This window comes from Thamnophis elegans, chromosome Z (genome assembly GCF_009769535.1).
Source record: "Thamnophis elegans isolate rThaEle1 chromosome Z, rThaEle1.pri, whole genome shotgun sequence".
NCBI lineage: Eukaryota > Metazoa > Chordata > Lepidosauria > Squamata > Colubridae > Thamnophis > Thamnophis elegans.
This window is the reverse complement of record NC_045558.1, coordinates 22,340,989-22,358,236: the sequence shown is the minus strand read 5'-3', so window position 1 is coordinate 22,358,236 and position 17,248 is coordinate 22,340,989. Positions and strand designations below refer to the sequence as shown.

At 39.7% G+C, this 17,248-nt stretch overlaps 1 protein-coding gene across 2 annotated transcripts in view; it reads left to right on the top strand.

Moving 5' to 3' along the window:
• The window catches only part of YME1L1 (YME1 like 1 ATPase), a 34,085-nt gene that overhangs the window by 3,314 nt on the left and 13,523 nt on the right, over positions 1-17,248 (top strand). For both annotated transcript variants that reach the window (XM_032234831.1, XM_032234829.1), the window contains exons 2-10: positions 459-590; positions 2,977-3,139; positions 5,341-5,439; positions 6,513-6,622; positions 12,581-12,731; positions 14,175-14,279; positions 15,223-15,305; positions 16,292-16,382; positions 16,983-17,135. In XM_032234831.1, the coding sequence (XP_032090722.1) occupies positions 459-590; positions 2,977-3,139; positions 5,341-5,439; positions 6,513-6,622; positions 12,581-12,731; positions 14,175-14,279; positions 15,223-15,305; positions 16,292-16,382; positions 16,983-17,135 (1,087 nt within the window). The remainder of the gene's footprint in view (positions 1-458; positions 591-2,976; positions 3,140-5,340; positions 5,440-6,512; positions 6,623-12,580; positions 12,732-14,174; positions 14,280-15,222; positions 15,306-16,291; positions 16,383-16,982; positions 17,136-17,248) is intronic.

Genomic DNA, 17,248 nt, shown 5'->3' with positions numbered 1-17,248 from the left:
GTCATATTAGATAAGATACCGGCAACACATACTTGTTTGTTTTCAGATAGTTTTGTAAACATGCTAAGTACATTATTATTTTCGACAATGCTATGCATATTCCTAGTTTCAGTTTTCTAATTGAAGTAGGAGCAGTTACAAGAATAATTTATGTCACAAAATCAAAATATTAAAATTAGTTTTGCTAAGTGGGAGAAACTTATACAATATATTCTGCAGTAATGAATTGATTGCTTCTAAAAAGTTTGTAAATATTTGCAAATTTAAAGTAGAGATTTTATGGTTTCAATCTTTTTGTTACTAAAAATTTCTGTGATACCAAATCAGTGTTCAAACTGTATTTTGAAATATACAGCAATAGCTGCTTACCTTGTTAAAGCAAAAATAGGGATTTTACAGTTATTTAAGAACAACCAAATTATATAATATGTGACTTAATATACCTTGTATTTTACCAGGTTACAGTTTCTTTGAGCCACCTGATAAATGCATTTCATTCACCCAAAAGTTTAACACAGACTTTCATCCCAACATCCACGCAGTCTGTGCAGAAAGAAGCACCACCTGAACATGATGTATTGAGCCCTGAAGTAAGATTCCTTAAATGGTGTTTGTTTATGAATATTTTTCATATAATCTATACTTTACAAAAATATCAGTAAGTGTACTTGATTTTTCTGTAATACAAAAATGTTATAGAGACTTGGGTTGATATTAGGCATCTCTAAGAAAAAATTCTATTACAGGTGAAACTTGAAAAATTAGAATATTGTGCAAAAGTTCATTTGTTGCAGTAATGCAACTTAAAAGGTGAAACTAATACATGAGATAGACTCATTACATGCAAAGCAAGATAGTTCAAGCCATGATTTGTCATAATTGTGACGATTATGGCTTACAGCTCATGAAAGCTCCAAATCCACAATCTCAGAAAATTAGAATATTGTGTCCCACTCTAATCAGCTAATTAAGCCATAACACTTGCAAAGGGTTCCTGAGCCTTTAAATGGTCTCCCAGTCTGGTTCAGTAGGAAGCACAATCATGGGAAAGATGCTAACCTGACAGTTGTGCAGAAAACCATCATTGACACTCCCCATTGATTTGAGGAGCCATGTTATCTGCTGGTGTTGGTCCACTGTGCTTCATTAAGTCCAGGGTCAATGCAGCCGTCTACCAGAAGATTTTGGAGCACTTCATGTTTCCTTCCGCAGACGAGCTTTACGGGTTTGCTGACTTCATTTTCCAGCAGGACTTGGCACCTGCCCACACTGCCGAAAGCACCAAAACCTGGTTCAATGACCGTGGGATTACTGTGCTTTATTGGCCAGCAAACTTGCCTGACCTGGACCCCAGAGAGAATCTATGGGGCATTGCCAAGAGAAAGATGAGAGACATAAGACCAAACAATGCAGAAGAGCTGAAGGCCGCTATTGAAGCATCCTGGTCTTCCATAACACTTTAGCAGTGCCATAGGCTGATAGCTTCCATGCCACGTTGAGGCAGTAATTGCCACTAAAGGGGCCCAAACCAAGTACTGAGTACATATGCATGCTTATAGTTTTCAGAGGTCCGATATTGTTCTATGTACAATCCTTGTTTTATTGATTGCATATAATAATCTAATTTTCTGAGATGGTGGATTTAGGGTTTTCATGAGCTGTAAGCCATAATCATCACAATTATGACAAATCATGGCTTGAACTATCTTGCTTTGCATGCAATGAGTCTATCTCATATATTAGTTTCACCTTTTAAGTTGCATTACTGAAATAAAGGAACTTTTGCACAATATTCTAATTTTTTGAGTTTCACTTGTATATTGGTAGGACTGGCTAGCTCTGTGATGATGAACCTATGGCATACATGGCGCAAGTGGCAGAGCCATCTCCCCGGGAATGCGAGCCATTGCCCGTTGCTCTTCCAGGTTCTGGTGTGCTGGCCATTTGATTTTCATGCGTGCGGGAGCGCCGGAAACCAGAGCAGCACACATGCCAGCTGGAAGACCAGATGGCTGGTGCATATGTGCGTGCCAGAAACAGGAAGATCATTTTCTTTGTGCTTGGGGGTGGCTGCTCTTTTGGTTTCTGATGCACTTATGCGCAACTGCCACTGGTCTTCATGTGTGCATGCATGCCAGAAATCAGAAGGGTAGCTGCCTGGTGCATATGCGCTCACCGGAAACAGGATGATCATCTTCCTGGCGCGTGTATGGGCACTGGGTGGCTGCTCTTCTGATTTACAGTGTGCATATGCACAATGGCCAGCTTGTCTTCACATATGCATGCGCCCCAGAAACTGAAAGATCAGGTGGCCAGTGTCCATGCATGTGCCAGAGATTCATCTTCCTGGTGCGTGCATGCACACTGGGTGGCTGCCCTTCTGATTTCCGGCACATGAATGCACACTCCCATTTTGGCACTTGGCTAGCTCTAAGTATGTGTCCATGGGATTTCAATATGAATTCCCAAAGAAATTAAATACATCTTTGAGATTAAGTGTTCATTAATTTAATAGCATGCTGTGAAGGAGATAACATGTTACATGACTATTAAAGAGCATCTGTAATTTACATGTTTAAATATACTAATTTACTGTTAATGGTACAATATTTTAATAGATATTTATTTATTTATTGAATTTGTATTGTCGCTTATTTGACCATGGCGACTCAGGGCGGCATGCAGAATATAAAACCACATTTAAAACAAAAACTAAGAAAAAGAATCAAATAAATTAATATAATACAATATAACAAAATCATCTCCCCGCCCCCATCTCGGCGACCGCAGAAAACGAGCCATTTAATGGGTATTGAGTATGAACACATGTTTCAGAAAGAATAAGCAAAAACAGCTCTTCGTCAATCTGGTACTTAAACACATAAGAATCATGGTTGTCAGATTTTAAAAGTTAAATGCTATTTTTGAAGTAATCCAATTTTTAATTATAATTTGAATCCTTTATGATTTTTACAGCCATTACTTAATCTACGAGACCTAGGACTGAGTGATCTGAAAATTAGCCAACTTAATGAAATAGTGAACAAACTGATTCCTGGCTTTGGTGAAGAAAATAAAATACCCTCACATTGGCAAACGTCATATGTATCAGCAGAGTCTTTCTTTGAAAATAAATATGGTATGCTTTGGGATGATATTTTAACAAATCTGGGCAGAAAAGTAACTTAACGTATTCCTAAACTGTATCACCCATTAGCAATGCTTCTTATTGAGAACAGCAATATAATTAAAATTATTTAATTATATTGCTGTTTCACTGTAATGCAGTTCAAAATGCAGAATTCTTGCTAGTTTTGTTTCTAGATTTTGCCATTCTTCATCTGGGGTCAGCTTATTTAGCATTACCTTGTTTACATTATTTAGCTTGATTATACTGGAATTAATCTTGACATTGGTCATAGTATCAAACATAATTAATGATAATTTGTAAATAAGGTATTAATAAAATCATTATTTTAAATAAATAAAAAATTAATAGCATTGTCAGGCCCAAACAACCAGAGTCACACTTTAATCCAGTTGTCTGCTTTATTGCTCAAGCATACACACAGGAATTTTCTGATAATTGCATCTGGGTGATACTAGATAAGGTTCCACAGCATTCAAGGTGGTGGGGGTTGGACCTCACCTTGTGCTCACATAGAAATTCTAGACTATGTCTCTGTTTGACCCTAGCTTGGCCAGTCAAAATTTTGCCTGCTCTTAGCCCCTTAATCCATCTTATTTCTAGTTCTGTTGTATTCTCTTGGGTCTGAAATATCCCTTGTGTTTATAGAATTAGTATTCGTATTAGTATTGAAGTATACTTCAACATAATATATGCATTTTCCAAATATTAAGTAGGCAATCTTTGTGTAGCTTCTTCAAAACTGCTACACTAATACACACGAGAGAGAGAGAGAGAGAGAGATTGTGTCTGTCTCTCTTTGTGTGTAAACATATAATATTATCCTTCAGAACAACCCTCATTAGTTCACTGTATGTTGTTGCTTCTGATTACAATATAGTTTGTGATGAAGGAGTCCTGTCCACACTGAAACTCACCGAATTACTTTGGCTTATTACTTTTCCTTATCTCAATCTACTTGACAGGATTGTTAGGATGAAATATGAACTCCTAGAGAAAAGGCAGGATTGAAATATTAACAATGTAAATAAATAATTTCACATTTATTCGCTTATTCCATTCTACCATGTACAATGAGTGATATCCTGGCTAATGTTTTGGTCTGACATTGGAGTGACTTATATATTATAGCCCTCTTTTAACCACTCTTCCTTAGCCCAATCCACTTCACAGGAGTATTGTGGGGTAAAATGAGAGGATGAAGTAGAGCATGCCACTTTCAGTTACTGAATGAAAGATGGAGCACATTTCAAAAAATTATATGGCTTTTGTTATGATAGAAGCTTCACATAACAATCATAATTATTCACTATAGACAGAATGTTTTTACAACAGGAAATTGTAGAACCTTTATCATGTGTTCTTCCATTATCACAGTATAATTGTATTTGCAGCTACATAGCAAGATTGTTCGAATTTGCATGTACAGGTTACTCTCGATGCCTAGCCCAGTTATACTTAAAATCTATATGTACTCCAGTTTTCATGTTTAGAGTTTGCTAAGTGTAGTTCCCTGTTTAAATCTATATGAATTGCACAATTATAACTTACCTGATGACATGGGCTCGTAATGGTGGATAAACCTTTGCTATATTACAAATTTCCAATGTAAGTAGCATTTGGGAAGCTATATTCAAAGCAAAATTAACACCTGCTATTGTAATTGATTTAAAGAGTTTTTGGTTTTTGTGCTTGCACAGTTACTTAAAATTCAGATCCATTGGTCCACATAGTTAATTTTCTCCATATTGCATCCCATCTTTGGTTCTATTTATAGTAGAAGTTGGTCCTTAAGAAGGCTTAAATCCACTAATCCAAATTTTAAACAAGAAATGCATAGCATGTATCATGTTTAATGTTATTCACTTTCCTGAGTTTCGAGAGGAAAACAATCTGTTTACTCATACACAAATCTCTTATTCTTTGTTCTCTTTCAGCTATCATACCACAATTTTAACTAAGCATAAAATATTCAGAATGATTTTTTATTTTGTATACTGTATATCATCATTGCAAAATTGCTTATTTAAGGGACCGCATTAGCACATTGTCTAATTTACCAAAGCAGTATCCTATCAAACTTCATAAATCTGAGATGTATGTATGTGTATAATTTAAAATTTTTAAATGCACAAGATCTTATTCTTGCAAGGCCTAAGTAAATGCTAAATAAGCTTTTTATTCTTTCCTAGGTTTTGCAGATACTTTTAGGGTTTTACGTTCCTCTTACCTCTACAGGCAGCATCCTAATCCTCCCCAGAGAATATGTTCCAGTCTTCAACATTGGCCAGGTAGGAAGTCAAAATGTTTCTTTTTCCAAAGTAAGAGAAATATGGCTCGATCCAGAATTTCCATGAGTAGAAGATGTCTTCCTCTATATAAAGGAGGTCGCTAAAAGATTTTCCAAAGAAGAATAATTCCCTACATTTCACTTGGTAGCAGGAGAACTAGTTCTGTTTTCCTTGTTTTACAACAGTTCATTTAATGACTGTTTGAAGTTATAACAGCACTGAAAAAAGTGACTTACTATCTTTTTTCACACATATCAATGTTGCCACATCCCCATGGTCACGTGATCAAAATTCAAATGGTTGGCAACTTTTAGCGGTCATTAAACTGTTGTAAGTCGAGAACTTCCTGCAGAAGTGAATGCAAAAGCAGTATTAAAGAAATGGTATCTTTTTAACTAAGACGAACAAAACATTCTAAAAAAAACAGTTCTGAATTTACAAAGGGCTGCCTTATGCATTATTGTTTTGTTAGTTCTTTTCCTCTGCCAGTTCTTAACTTACTCCCTCTCTGCTGTAGGTATTTCCTGAAGCCTTCTTACTCCTCAGCTGCATATCATCTAAGTTCTTTCTTTCTTCGTTCTGATCTGAATTGCTCTTTCTTAGTTCTGATCTGAATTGGTCACTTTCATAGGCATCTCCTGCAGGACTTGAAACACAAACAAACACAAAGTTAAAAAAAATCATCTTATAAAGCTTATCTCTAACATGCTTACATGATAGTTGGCAGGTTGTTTCCATTTATTTTATTTTCCTTACCTTGTTGCTCTCATATCCCTGCATTCAACCATGAGTTCCCTCAAAAAAAAAAAGTATATTTCTAGAAAAAACAAACAAACCAAGTTCTCAAATATGTTAGCTCACACTGCTACAATGGTTTTTAGGTAGCTATTTTGGTATTGAAAATCTGAAACTGCACACAGGATTACACATTGAGAAATGATTATACAGCTTTTTATATTATAATATCAATTAAGGATTAGCAGCTAAGCAGTATGCCAGAGAAGCAATTGAACACATCTCACTGTTTTTTCTCACATGTTCTTGAAGTATAACATCTCCTTTTCTGTATTAAGTTTTTATTCAGTCTCGAGGTTTTAAGACTCTGAAATCAAGAGCAAGACGGCTACAGTCCACATCAGAACATTCAGCAGAAACAGAAGATGTAGCTCCCTCATTTGTAAAGGTAATTATGAAAATGTGCGCGTTATGTTGGTAACAGGATCTTATGCCTTCTCTGGTGACTGTTACCATGTAATGTCTTCCACACACATACAGTAGTACATTTGAGGTTAGCAAATGCAGTTAAATGTCAGACAGCTATAAAGTTCCATAGAAATAGAAACATTACCAAGTGCTGGTGACTTTATGCATCAAGTTTGTTATGCAAATAGGATTAGATTCATTATATTTTTAGTACAGGCAGTAAAGAATGAAAAAATATAAATTAATGAATATTCAAACTAATTTCTGTAAAATACTTGGAACAGACTTCACCTAATTGATGTTTGTTTAAAGTTTAAAGTTTAATAACATTTATGTGCTGCCCAATTCCGTAGGACTCCGGGCGGCTAACAATACAAATAAATCAAAAAGAAGAGAAGGAAAGAAAAGATAGATTTAAAAAACACACCATGCACTCCGTTCCAAGTGGGGCTGGACCATATTTTGGGGTCAACAGCCCCAGGCCTGCCGGAACAGCCAGGTTTTAGTGGCTTTACGGAAGGCTGAGAGAGAGGGAAGGGTCCGGATCTCTGCGGGTAGATCATTCCACAGGGCCGGGGCAGCAACAGAAAAATACCTCCCTTGAGTAGTCGCCAGCCGGCATTACCCAGTAGACGGTACCCGAAGGAGGCCCAATTTGTGAGATCTTATAGGTCGTTGGTAGGTATGTAGCAGGAGGCGGTCCCGTAGGTATCCAGGTCCTAAGCCATGTAGGGCTTTAAAGGTAATGACCAGCACCTTGAAGCGCGTTCAGAGACCAATGGGAAGCCAGTGCAGCTCACGGAGGATAGGTGTAATATGGGTATACCTAGGTACACCCGATATCGCTCGCGCGGCCGCATTCTGGACCAATTGTAATCTCCGAACACTCTTCAGGGGCAGCCCCAAGTAAAGCACATTACAGTAATCAAGCCTAGAGGTGACGAGAGCATGAGTGACCATTTGAAGTGCCTCCTGGTCCAGGTAGGGCCGCAACTGATGCACCAGGCAAACCTGGGCAAAAGCACCCCTGGTCACAGCCGACAGATGGTATTCTAATGTCAGCTGAGGATCCAGGAAGACACCCAAGTTGCGGACCCTCTCTGAGGGGCGAAGGGTTTCGCCCCCCCAGGCTAAGAGATGGAATATCTGGTCCATTCTTGGGGGGCAACATCAATAGCCACTCGGTCTTGTCCCTTGTAGGATCCCTGCTCCGGAGACTGTCGGGTGTGAGTCCCTCCTGGTGAAGTTGGACCTTGGGGGTCAAGTGGGTCTGTTTCTAACGTACCTACCTTCCAACTGTGTTACAACAGCCCTGCCTGTGCTCCTTGAGTCAGTAGCCAACCTGGTGGTTGAGTTCCCTAGGCTTATAGTGCTAGGGGACTTCAACCTGCCGTCGCTCGGTGAACACTCTGATGGAGCACGGGAGTTCTTGGCTTCCGTGACAGCCATGGACTTGACCCAGGTAATTCAGGGTCCGACTCATACAGCGGGTCACACGCTCAACCTTGTGTTTCTCTCGGAGCAGTGGAGACATGATCTAGATTTAAAGGGCATTGAGATCTTGCCCTTGTCATGGTCAGATCACTTCCTATTGAGGCTTGACTTTCAGAAACCAATTCCCCACTGTAGGGAGGGGGAACTGATTAGGTGGTTCCGCCCCAGGCGCCTGATGTACCCTATGGGATTTCAGACGGCACTTGGTGAGATACCTGACTCCCTGGCCCACAGTCCAGCGGAGTCCCTGGTCGCTGCTTGGAATACAGCGGTGACGGAGACTCTAAACTGGATTGCGCCTTTACGGCCTCTCCGCGGCAGTGGATCTAGGAGGGCTCCTTGGTTTACTGAGGAACTCCGGGAGATGAAGCGCCAAAAGAGATGCCTAGAGTGACACTGGAGGGCTAGTAACTCCGAATCCGACCAAACACAATTAAGAGCCTTTATTAGGACTTATCTAGTGGCGATACGGGCAGCAAAATGTGCTCATTTTTCCGCTCTTATTGCATCCGCAGAATCTCGCCCAGCCGCTCTGTTTAGGATAGCACGCTCCCTCTTGAAAGAGATGGATGCAGGCGAGTCCTTACAGGGTAGAGCTGAGGAGTTTGTTCAGTTTCTGTCGGATAAAATCGCTCGGATTCAGACGGACCTGGACTCCACTTGGACAGCACCAGCTGAGATGCTGGGGGAGGACCTTGATCGGATTTTATGGAGTGAGTTTCAACTTGTCGTCCCTGAGGAAGTGGACAAGGCCATGGGAGCGGTACGTGCCTCCACTTGTTTACTGGACCCGTGTTCCTCCTGGCTGGTCTCAACCAGCAGGGAGGTGACACGCGGCTGGATCCAGAGGATTGTTAATACCTCTCTACAAGAGGGATCTTTCCCGCACCCCCTAAATGATGTGGTGGTGAGACCCCTCCTTAAGAAACCTTCCCTGGATCCAGCCATCTTAAACAACTACCGTCCAGTCTCCAACCTCCCGTTTGTAGGGAAAGTTGTTGAGAAAGTGGTGGCCTTTCAACTCCGACAGACCTTGGATGAAGCAGATTATCTGGATCCCTTTCAGTCGGGGTTCAGGCCTGGTTACGGCACGGAAACTGCTTTGGTTGCACTGATCGATGATCTCTGGCAGGCCAGGGATAGAGGACATTCCTCTATCCTAGTGCTTCTTGACCTCTCATCGGCCTTCGATACCATCGACCATAGTATCCTTCTGCGGCGGTTACGGGAGGTGGGAGTGGGAGGCACTGTTTTACAGGTCACAGTCAGTGTTGGTTGGAGGACAGAGATCGACCGCTAGGCCCCTCAAATGTGGGGTGCCGCAGGGTTCGGTCCTGTCCCCCCTCCTATTCAATATCTACATGAAGCCACTGGGTGAGATCATACATTGGCACGGGATCAAATATCATCAATATGCGGACGATACTCAATTGTATCTGTCCGCCCCGTGCCAACTCAGCGAAGCAGTGGAAGTGATGTGCCAGTGCCTGGAGGCTGTCAGGGTCTGGATGAGAGCGAACAAGCTTGCACTCAACCCAGACAAGACCAAGTGGCTATTGATGCTGCCTCCCAAGGACAGTCCAGACATTCCACCTCTTAGCCTGGGGGGTGAAATTATACACCCCTCAGAGAGGGCCCGCAATTTGGGTGTTCTCCTCGACCCACAGTTGACGTTAGAACACCATCTGTCAGCTGTGACCAGGGGGGCTTTTGCCCAAGTTCGCCTGGTGCACCAGTTGCGGACCTATCTGGACCGGGAGGCACTTTGAATGGTCACTCATGCCCTCGTCACTTCAAGACTGGATTACTGTAACACGCTCTACATGGGGCTGCCCCTGAAGAATGTTCGAAGACTGCAGTTGGTCCAGAATGCAGCCGCGTGAGCAATATTGGGTGTACCATGGATGTTACACCCATCTTCTGCGAGCTGCACTGGCTCCCTATTGGTCTCCGAACGCGCTTCAAGGTGCTAGTTGTTACTTTTAAAGCCTTACATGGTTTAGGACCTGGCTACCTGAGAGACCGCCTCCTGCCACATATCTCCCAACGACCAACTAGATCTCACAGGTTGGGCCTTCTCCGGGTGCCGTCGACCGGACAACTCCCCAGTGGAGAGCCTTCTCTGTAGCTGCGCCGGCCCTGTAGAACGATCTACCCGTAGACATCCGGACCCTTATCACTCTCCCGGCCTTCCGTAAAGCCACCAAGACCTGGCTGTTCCAGCAGGCCTGGGGCTGTTGATCAATGTCTAGCCCCACCTACACTGAATGGATGATGTGCAATTTTAATTATGTACCTTTATTTTTAAATTTTTAAATGTTTTTTATCGGTCTGTAAGCCGCCCAGAGTCCCTAGGGAGTGGGCGGCATACAAATTTTATTAAATTGGAAATTGCCAGCTTATTTACTCCCATCCAGACCCTAACAGCCTCCAGGCACTGGCACATCACTTCTACCACTTCGCTGAGTTGGCACGGGGCGGACAGATACAACTGGGTATCGTCCGCATATTGATGATATTTGATCCCGTGCCGACGAGTGATCTCACCCAGCGGCTTCATGTAGATGTTAAATAGGACGGGAGACAGGACCAAGCCCTGAAGCACCCCATATTTTAGGGGCCTAGGGGTCGACCTCTGTCCTCCAACCAACACCGACTGCAACCTATCTGAGAGGTAAGAGGAGAACCACCGTAACACGGTGCCTCCCACTCCCACCTCTCCCAGTCGTTGCAGAAGGATACCATGGTCGATGGTATCGAAGGCCGCTAAGAGGTCAAGAAGCACCAGGATAGAGGAATGTCCTCTATCCCTGGCCCACCAGAGATCATCGGTCAGTGCGACCAAAGCAGTTTCGGTGGAGTAACCAGGCCTGAAACGCGACTGAAAGGGATCTAGATAATCAGCTTCATCCAAGGTCCGTCAGAGCTGAAAGGCCACCACCTTCTCAACAACCTTTCCTACAAACGGGAGGTTGGAGACTGGACGGTAGTTGTTAAGAATAGCTGGATCCAGCGAAGGCTTCTTAAGGAGGGGTCTTACCACCACGTCCTTTAGGGGCAATGGGAAAGATCCCTCCTGTAGAGAGGTATTAACAATCCTCTGGAGCCAGTCTTGTGTGACCTCCCTGCTGGTCAAAACCAGCCAGGAGGGACACGGCTCCAGTAAACAGGTGGAGGTACTTACAGCTCCCATGGCCTTGTCCACTTCCTCAGGAGTAGCAGGCTGGAACTCGCTCCAAGAAATCCGATCAAGGCCCACTCTCGGCATCTCTGCAGGTACTGTCCAAGTGGAGTCCAGGTCTGTCCGAATCTGAGCGACTTTGTCCGACAGAAACTGAACAAATTTCTCGGCTCTTCCCTGCAAGGGTTCACCCGCATCCCTCCCTTTCAGGAGGGAGCGGGTTATCCTAAACAGGGCGGCCAGGTGTGATTTTGAGGATGCAATGAGAGCGGAGAAATGCGTACATTCAGCCGCCCGAATCGCCACTAGATAAGTCCTAATAAAGGCTCTTAATTGTGTTCGGTCAGATTCGGATTTATTGGCCCTCCAGCGTCACTCTAGACGTCTCTTTTGGCGCTTCATCTCCCGGAATATCACAATATTGCCACAATTTGTAAGATTTTGGTATGCTTGCTTTAAAATCTTATTAAATATTGATAGTTCTCTTTAAATCTTGGGAGAGTTTATTGCATTTTTGAAGATTTGTCTATTTAAAATCATTTAAACTTTTGAAGGATTTTCAAATATATGGTCTGAGATGGAGTAGGTAATAGAGTGTTCATGAAAACTGCATTGCCAATCCATTCTTTGATTAGTTACATGTTTATTATTAGTTTATTAATTTTTTATGATAAGCACATTCCCTTGATTGGTAGTTTTAAGACCTATGTTTATTTGGCAAAAGACATAAACTTAAAAGTTCAATTGGAGTTCTTGGGTTTAGAATTGCACTTTTAGAAAAAAAATCACTGTTATTATCCAATATATAATCCTTTTTTTGTTAAAATTAGCATATGGAATGGGAATTAACATGGAATGGGACAACTCTTCTTGGCCATCTCATCACAGGAGACTCACCATGGCCAACTTACCAAGGGATAATTCAACCCAAGATAACTCAAGAGAGGAACAAATAGAATTGCAGCTCATCTCAGCCTCAAGAACTTTTAACTTGAGAAGATTCAAACTTAAAGCAAGATAATGTCCACTGCAATTCACTTGTCCCTCTATTGAATTATCCCATGTTGAATTGTTCTGGGGCGAGTTGGCCAGGGCGAGTTGCCCTTGACCCTGTGTAAAGCTTTTTAAAAACAAAGGTTTGACTAATGCCATGAAATTACATATGACAGAAATATAATTATAAATACTTCTGGAGAAATTATGTTTTAACATGAGATTTGTGAATTTTTTTTTTAAATAATGTTTTTCTTATTTTGTTCATAGGGTCTTTTACTCAGAGAGAAAGTATCTGAGATTGAAAGCTTAGACAAACTAATGAAAAGAAAAAACATACCTGAAGCTCATCAAGATGCGTTTAAAACTGGGTTTGCAGAGGGTTTTTTGAAATCACAGGCACTTGCACAGCGTACAATTGGTCAGTTAATCTGTTTTGTTAAAGCAGATTTTGTAATCATTTATAAATTTCCTTTCTTTTTAATATTGGGAGAATATATTTTAAATATGTAGTAAAATCAATTCCTTTATGCCTGTTTTGTCTAGCAATAGGTAAGTACCTCTCCCCTCCATGTCTTCAACACACATAAGATGATCAGTTTTAATAATTTTCTTGTTCCTTTGAGGCCAGATGTCACCAGATGGGGAGACACATAGCTATAAGCTTCTTCTTTGTGCATTTTGCATAGCTTGAGTCCCCATTCCAAATAGACATCTATGTGAAGTTGCTGAGTGAGGCTATCTCTTGATATAAGGCTAGGTATCAAAAGTGTTCATACTCAGCTATACATCTTTGTTTCAGGCCACCCACATTATTAGTCTGTAGAGATTCTCAGTCTTCCAGATCATGGTTGACAACCATGATCTGGATGACTGAGAATATCTTCAGACGTTTAGCTATTCAATTTGGGATGAACACCTTTTGAATGGTGTAGGAATAGGAATGGATTTCCAGAGAAAAATCGCAGACTACAGGAACCAGGGGTATTACTCAAGTGACCCTGAAGACACAGAAAAAATTCCCAAGTGCTTCAACAACCCCCTAAAATGATGCAGATTACCAGCTATCTGCAAGGAATATAAATCCTTCCATTCCCCACTATCTTTCATAGCTGAAGAAGCTTCTTGGATGAGAAGCGAAACGTCTTCAAAAGTTAAAACAAGAAAGTCCAGTTGCCTCATGAAAAAAGCACCGTTGGGACACCCAAGTTACTGTTTCTTTCCCAATTCCTGGAAGCTTTGAGAGTCTGATTGGGGGAAAAAACATTGTTAACCTAGTGAGGATACCATTCCCCAGATTGAGTTGTGCAATCTGAGGTCAGTCTAGACTCAGGGTTCCTGCTCAAGGAATGGATGGCAACTATAGCCAGGCATTTTGCACTGCACCATATTGTGCATCAGTTGTCTCATTCCTACACTGGGAGACGCTTCCTATAGTCACTGATGGCATATTATCCAGTTGAATTATTGCAGTGTAATGTATGGGAGGGGGGCTTTCCTTGAAAAGCATTGGAAGTTGTGAAACAATGTCACTTTGAAGGACCCAGGAGGCATGCCTTCTCTGTTACAATGCCAGCCACTTGAAAGACTCTCCGTCCTAAGTTTTAGACGACCCTGATCCTGGGAATATTCTGGAAGCCTTAAAGATCTGGTTTTTCACTCAGAGGCCAAGAGGTGTAATATGTATATTTGATTTTTGTGTTGTCGGAGAATATGTAAGGAGTCTCGACTTTTTATTTTTAATTGGGTGTTTATGATATTTTGTGTTGTGCTTATTTCAGTTTAATCAGATGCACATATTAATTTAATTAAAATGTGCACCATAGTCAACTGACTAAACAAATATTATTTTTTTCCCTTTCAGATTCCTTAAGACGAACCCGATTATTTGTCTTTCTAGCAGTGTTGTTTGGTATTTATACTGTGTTAAAAAGCCAGTTCTTACCTAAAGGCTCCTTTTCTGATGCTGGTTTGTTAACATTTCATTTTACTAAATTTTTAATTTATTATTATTTAGTATTTTATTACCCTATGCTATACTTAAATTTAAAAGTCAAGTTATTCTGTGTCTGATTGTTAAAGAGTATATTTTAAATAGAGGAAAGAATTGCCTGAAATATAATGGAGATAAGAGAAAGAGATTACAGATTACTATCTGTATCTTTGTTTTATATTCATCTGTTTGAAGTATTTTTGAATAGGTTACATAGAACACAGCTGACATTTTCTTCAAATCAGTTAAATAATCCCAGCAGGTTTAATACTGTAGTTATGTCTCCTTTGCATTCCGGTATCTATTTACTGTAGCATCAACCATTTCAGTACTTCTATATTGAACAATATCAGAATCTTAATTTTAATGACAGATTTTGTATCTTCTTGAATTTTTGAGAAGTCTTTGATCAATATTTTAATTATAGAAAATTTGAAGATGTTCTTATTGTAGAAATCAGATGCCTGGATGATATGAATCCAACATTTGATATGAGTGGAAAAACATCTAATTGAGTAAACAGCTGCTAATGGTTTGTGTACATATTGAGACAGAAGCATTATCAAAGCTGGAGGTATTGGTATATATGTATATGCATAGTCACTTTTGGATCCCTTCTAAGAGTGAAGGGAAAGTATAGTTTTTAAAGAATATCAGTTCTGCATTATAATGGTATTTTATTATGTATTTATGAAATAAATGTATACAGCTGCCCAGATCATACAAGAATATTGTTACAGATGAAAATTTCTTAGTTATGTATTTATTTAGATTGTGATTTAAATGGCCATCTCTCTCTGTGTAGCTAAGTAGCTTTAAAACACCAATGCAAGAACAAATAGCAGCAATAATAATATATTGTACAAAAATAAAGTAAATGACAAAATTTATTTCATTAGATAAATTATTTTGCTTGCAGTTCGCTTCCGAGCAAGTTCTGGGCTTGATGCAGCAGTTGATCCTATTCAAATGAAAAATATCACCTTTGATCATGTGAAAGGGGTAAGTTAAAGGATTGGATGTATTCTGATTATGTAATAGAATTGAAGCAGTCAAATAAAACATGATTAAATCCAAACCATGATAAATCCAAAAAGGCAAGAAGTCAGTTCACATAAAACATGTTACTGGGACAAGAAAAGTGAAATGAATGAATTATATTGTGGATGAATTTAAAAAACCCGGATACTTTTATTTAAAAAGTGTATAATAAATCTGAAATGGCAGGATCTGATCCAATTTCGCTGTATTTAAGATGAACATTTGATAGTTGGGCTATCTAGAGTTGTGGTCTGTTCAATTTTTTTTTACTATTAATACTTGCAGTATATTCTCTCTCTCCCAAGCTGCTAAGTATCTGGCAGGATATTTTTTTTCTAAGAAGTGCTTCACATTGGCTTGGCACATAGTGTTGCCCACATGTATTCTACAGTTACCTTCTTTTATAATGGAATTCACTGTTTAACTTGAATCATTAATGATTTTGTTTTTTTTAAAAAAAGGACATATAATCAGATGAAGTTGCTATTTTTCATCTTTTAAAATTATGTAAGCATTAATATAAACTCGCAGGGTTTGACTTTGTTTCAGCACTGTGTTCCAAAAAGTTATATAGCAATTAATTTCCCTTTTTACCAAGTATACAATGAGTATTTGTTTTTCACAATATTGTTAATACTAGTAAATATTTCTACCAAATTTGCTCTCATGGGCCATGGATACTGCCATTATACTGATAGTATCTGGGGAATTCTTTTAAAAAAAAATCCATTCTGTTCTTATTTTTGCCCAGAAACATACCACTTTGAATAAATATTCTGCTTAATGTGTAAAATGGCATAATGAAATCCTATCCCATTTAACAGTTCCATTAAAGGAAATATCTTTAAAAGTAACTTTATGTAGAATAACTATGTAATTAACATGTCAGAAGCATATTAGTATGAAATTATGATAGTCTACAAAAGTATTTTCTTAATTACATTTAGGTAGATGAAGCTAAGCAAGAGTTGCAGGAGATTGTAGAATTTCTGAAAAATCCTCAGAAATTTACCATTTTAGGGGGTAAACTTCCTAAAGGTAAGTGTGAACCCTTTATTATTGTAAGCATGAACCTTTCCTTACTAATATTGTATGATTTTTGTAAACCAGATACAATTTAATGTACAATTTAATGTCTGATGTACATTCAAATAATTTATTCTCATTCTGAATTATCAAGTTGGTTTTAAATCTTGGAGGGGAGACGAAAGGGTCAGGCAAAGGTGAGATTGCTTAGAGAAATCTTTTGTCCTCCTTCCAGCAGAGATTGGAGACAGAGAGATTTGCATGATGACACTGCATTTGATGTACAGGAGAGCAAACAATTTACTCTTTTGAAACCTTTCTTTTTGATCCTCCAGGAGGAACAAAAAAAAATGGTCAGGCACAGAATAATGTGCACTGAGTGAAATGACGATCACGTAACTGAGGGTCATAAATGGGCCAAAAAGTTATTTTTTCAGCACTTTAAAACTACAAATAGTTGCTGAACGAATGGTCAGTAAGCAGGGACTATTTGTACTTCTTACTGAGTAATAAAGTTGCTTATTAAAAAATTACAGAATTTAGGACCAGTATTGACAATAATATAGTCTGTATGTTTAGCTTGATATTCTTTTCATTCTTATATCTTTCTAGGTGTTTTGTTGGTAGGTCCACCTGGTACTGGCAAAACTCTGCTTGCCAGGGCTGTGGCAGGAGAAGCTGATGTTCCCTTCTATTACGCTTCTGGGTCTGAGTTTGATGAGATGTTTGTTGGAGTGGGAGCCAGCCGTATTAGAAATCTATTTAGTAAGTTTTGGTTTTTCCTTGAATCCCTTTAGTGAAAATATCATCAATGCCTCAACATCTTATTAGTAAATAGCATCAGTTCCTTATTAGTAAATGGGTAACATATTAGCGAA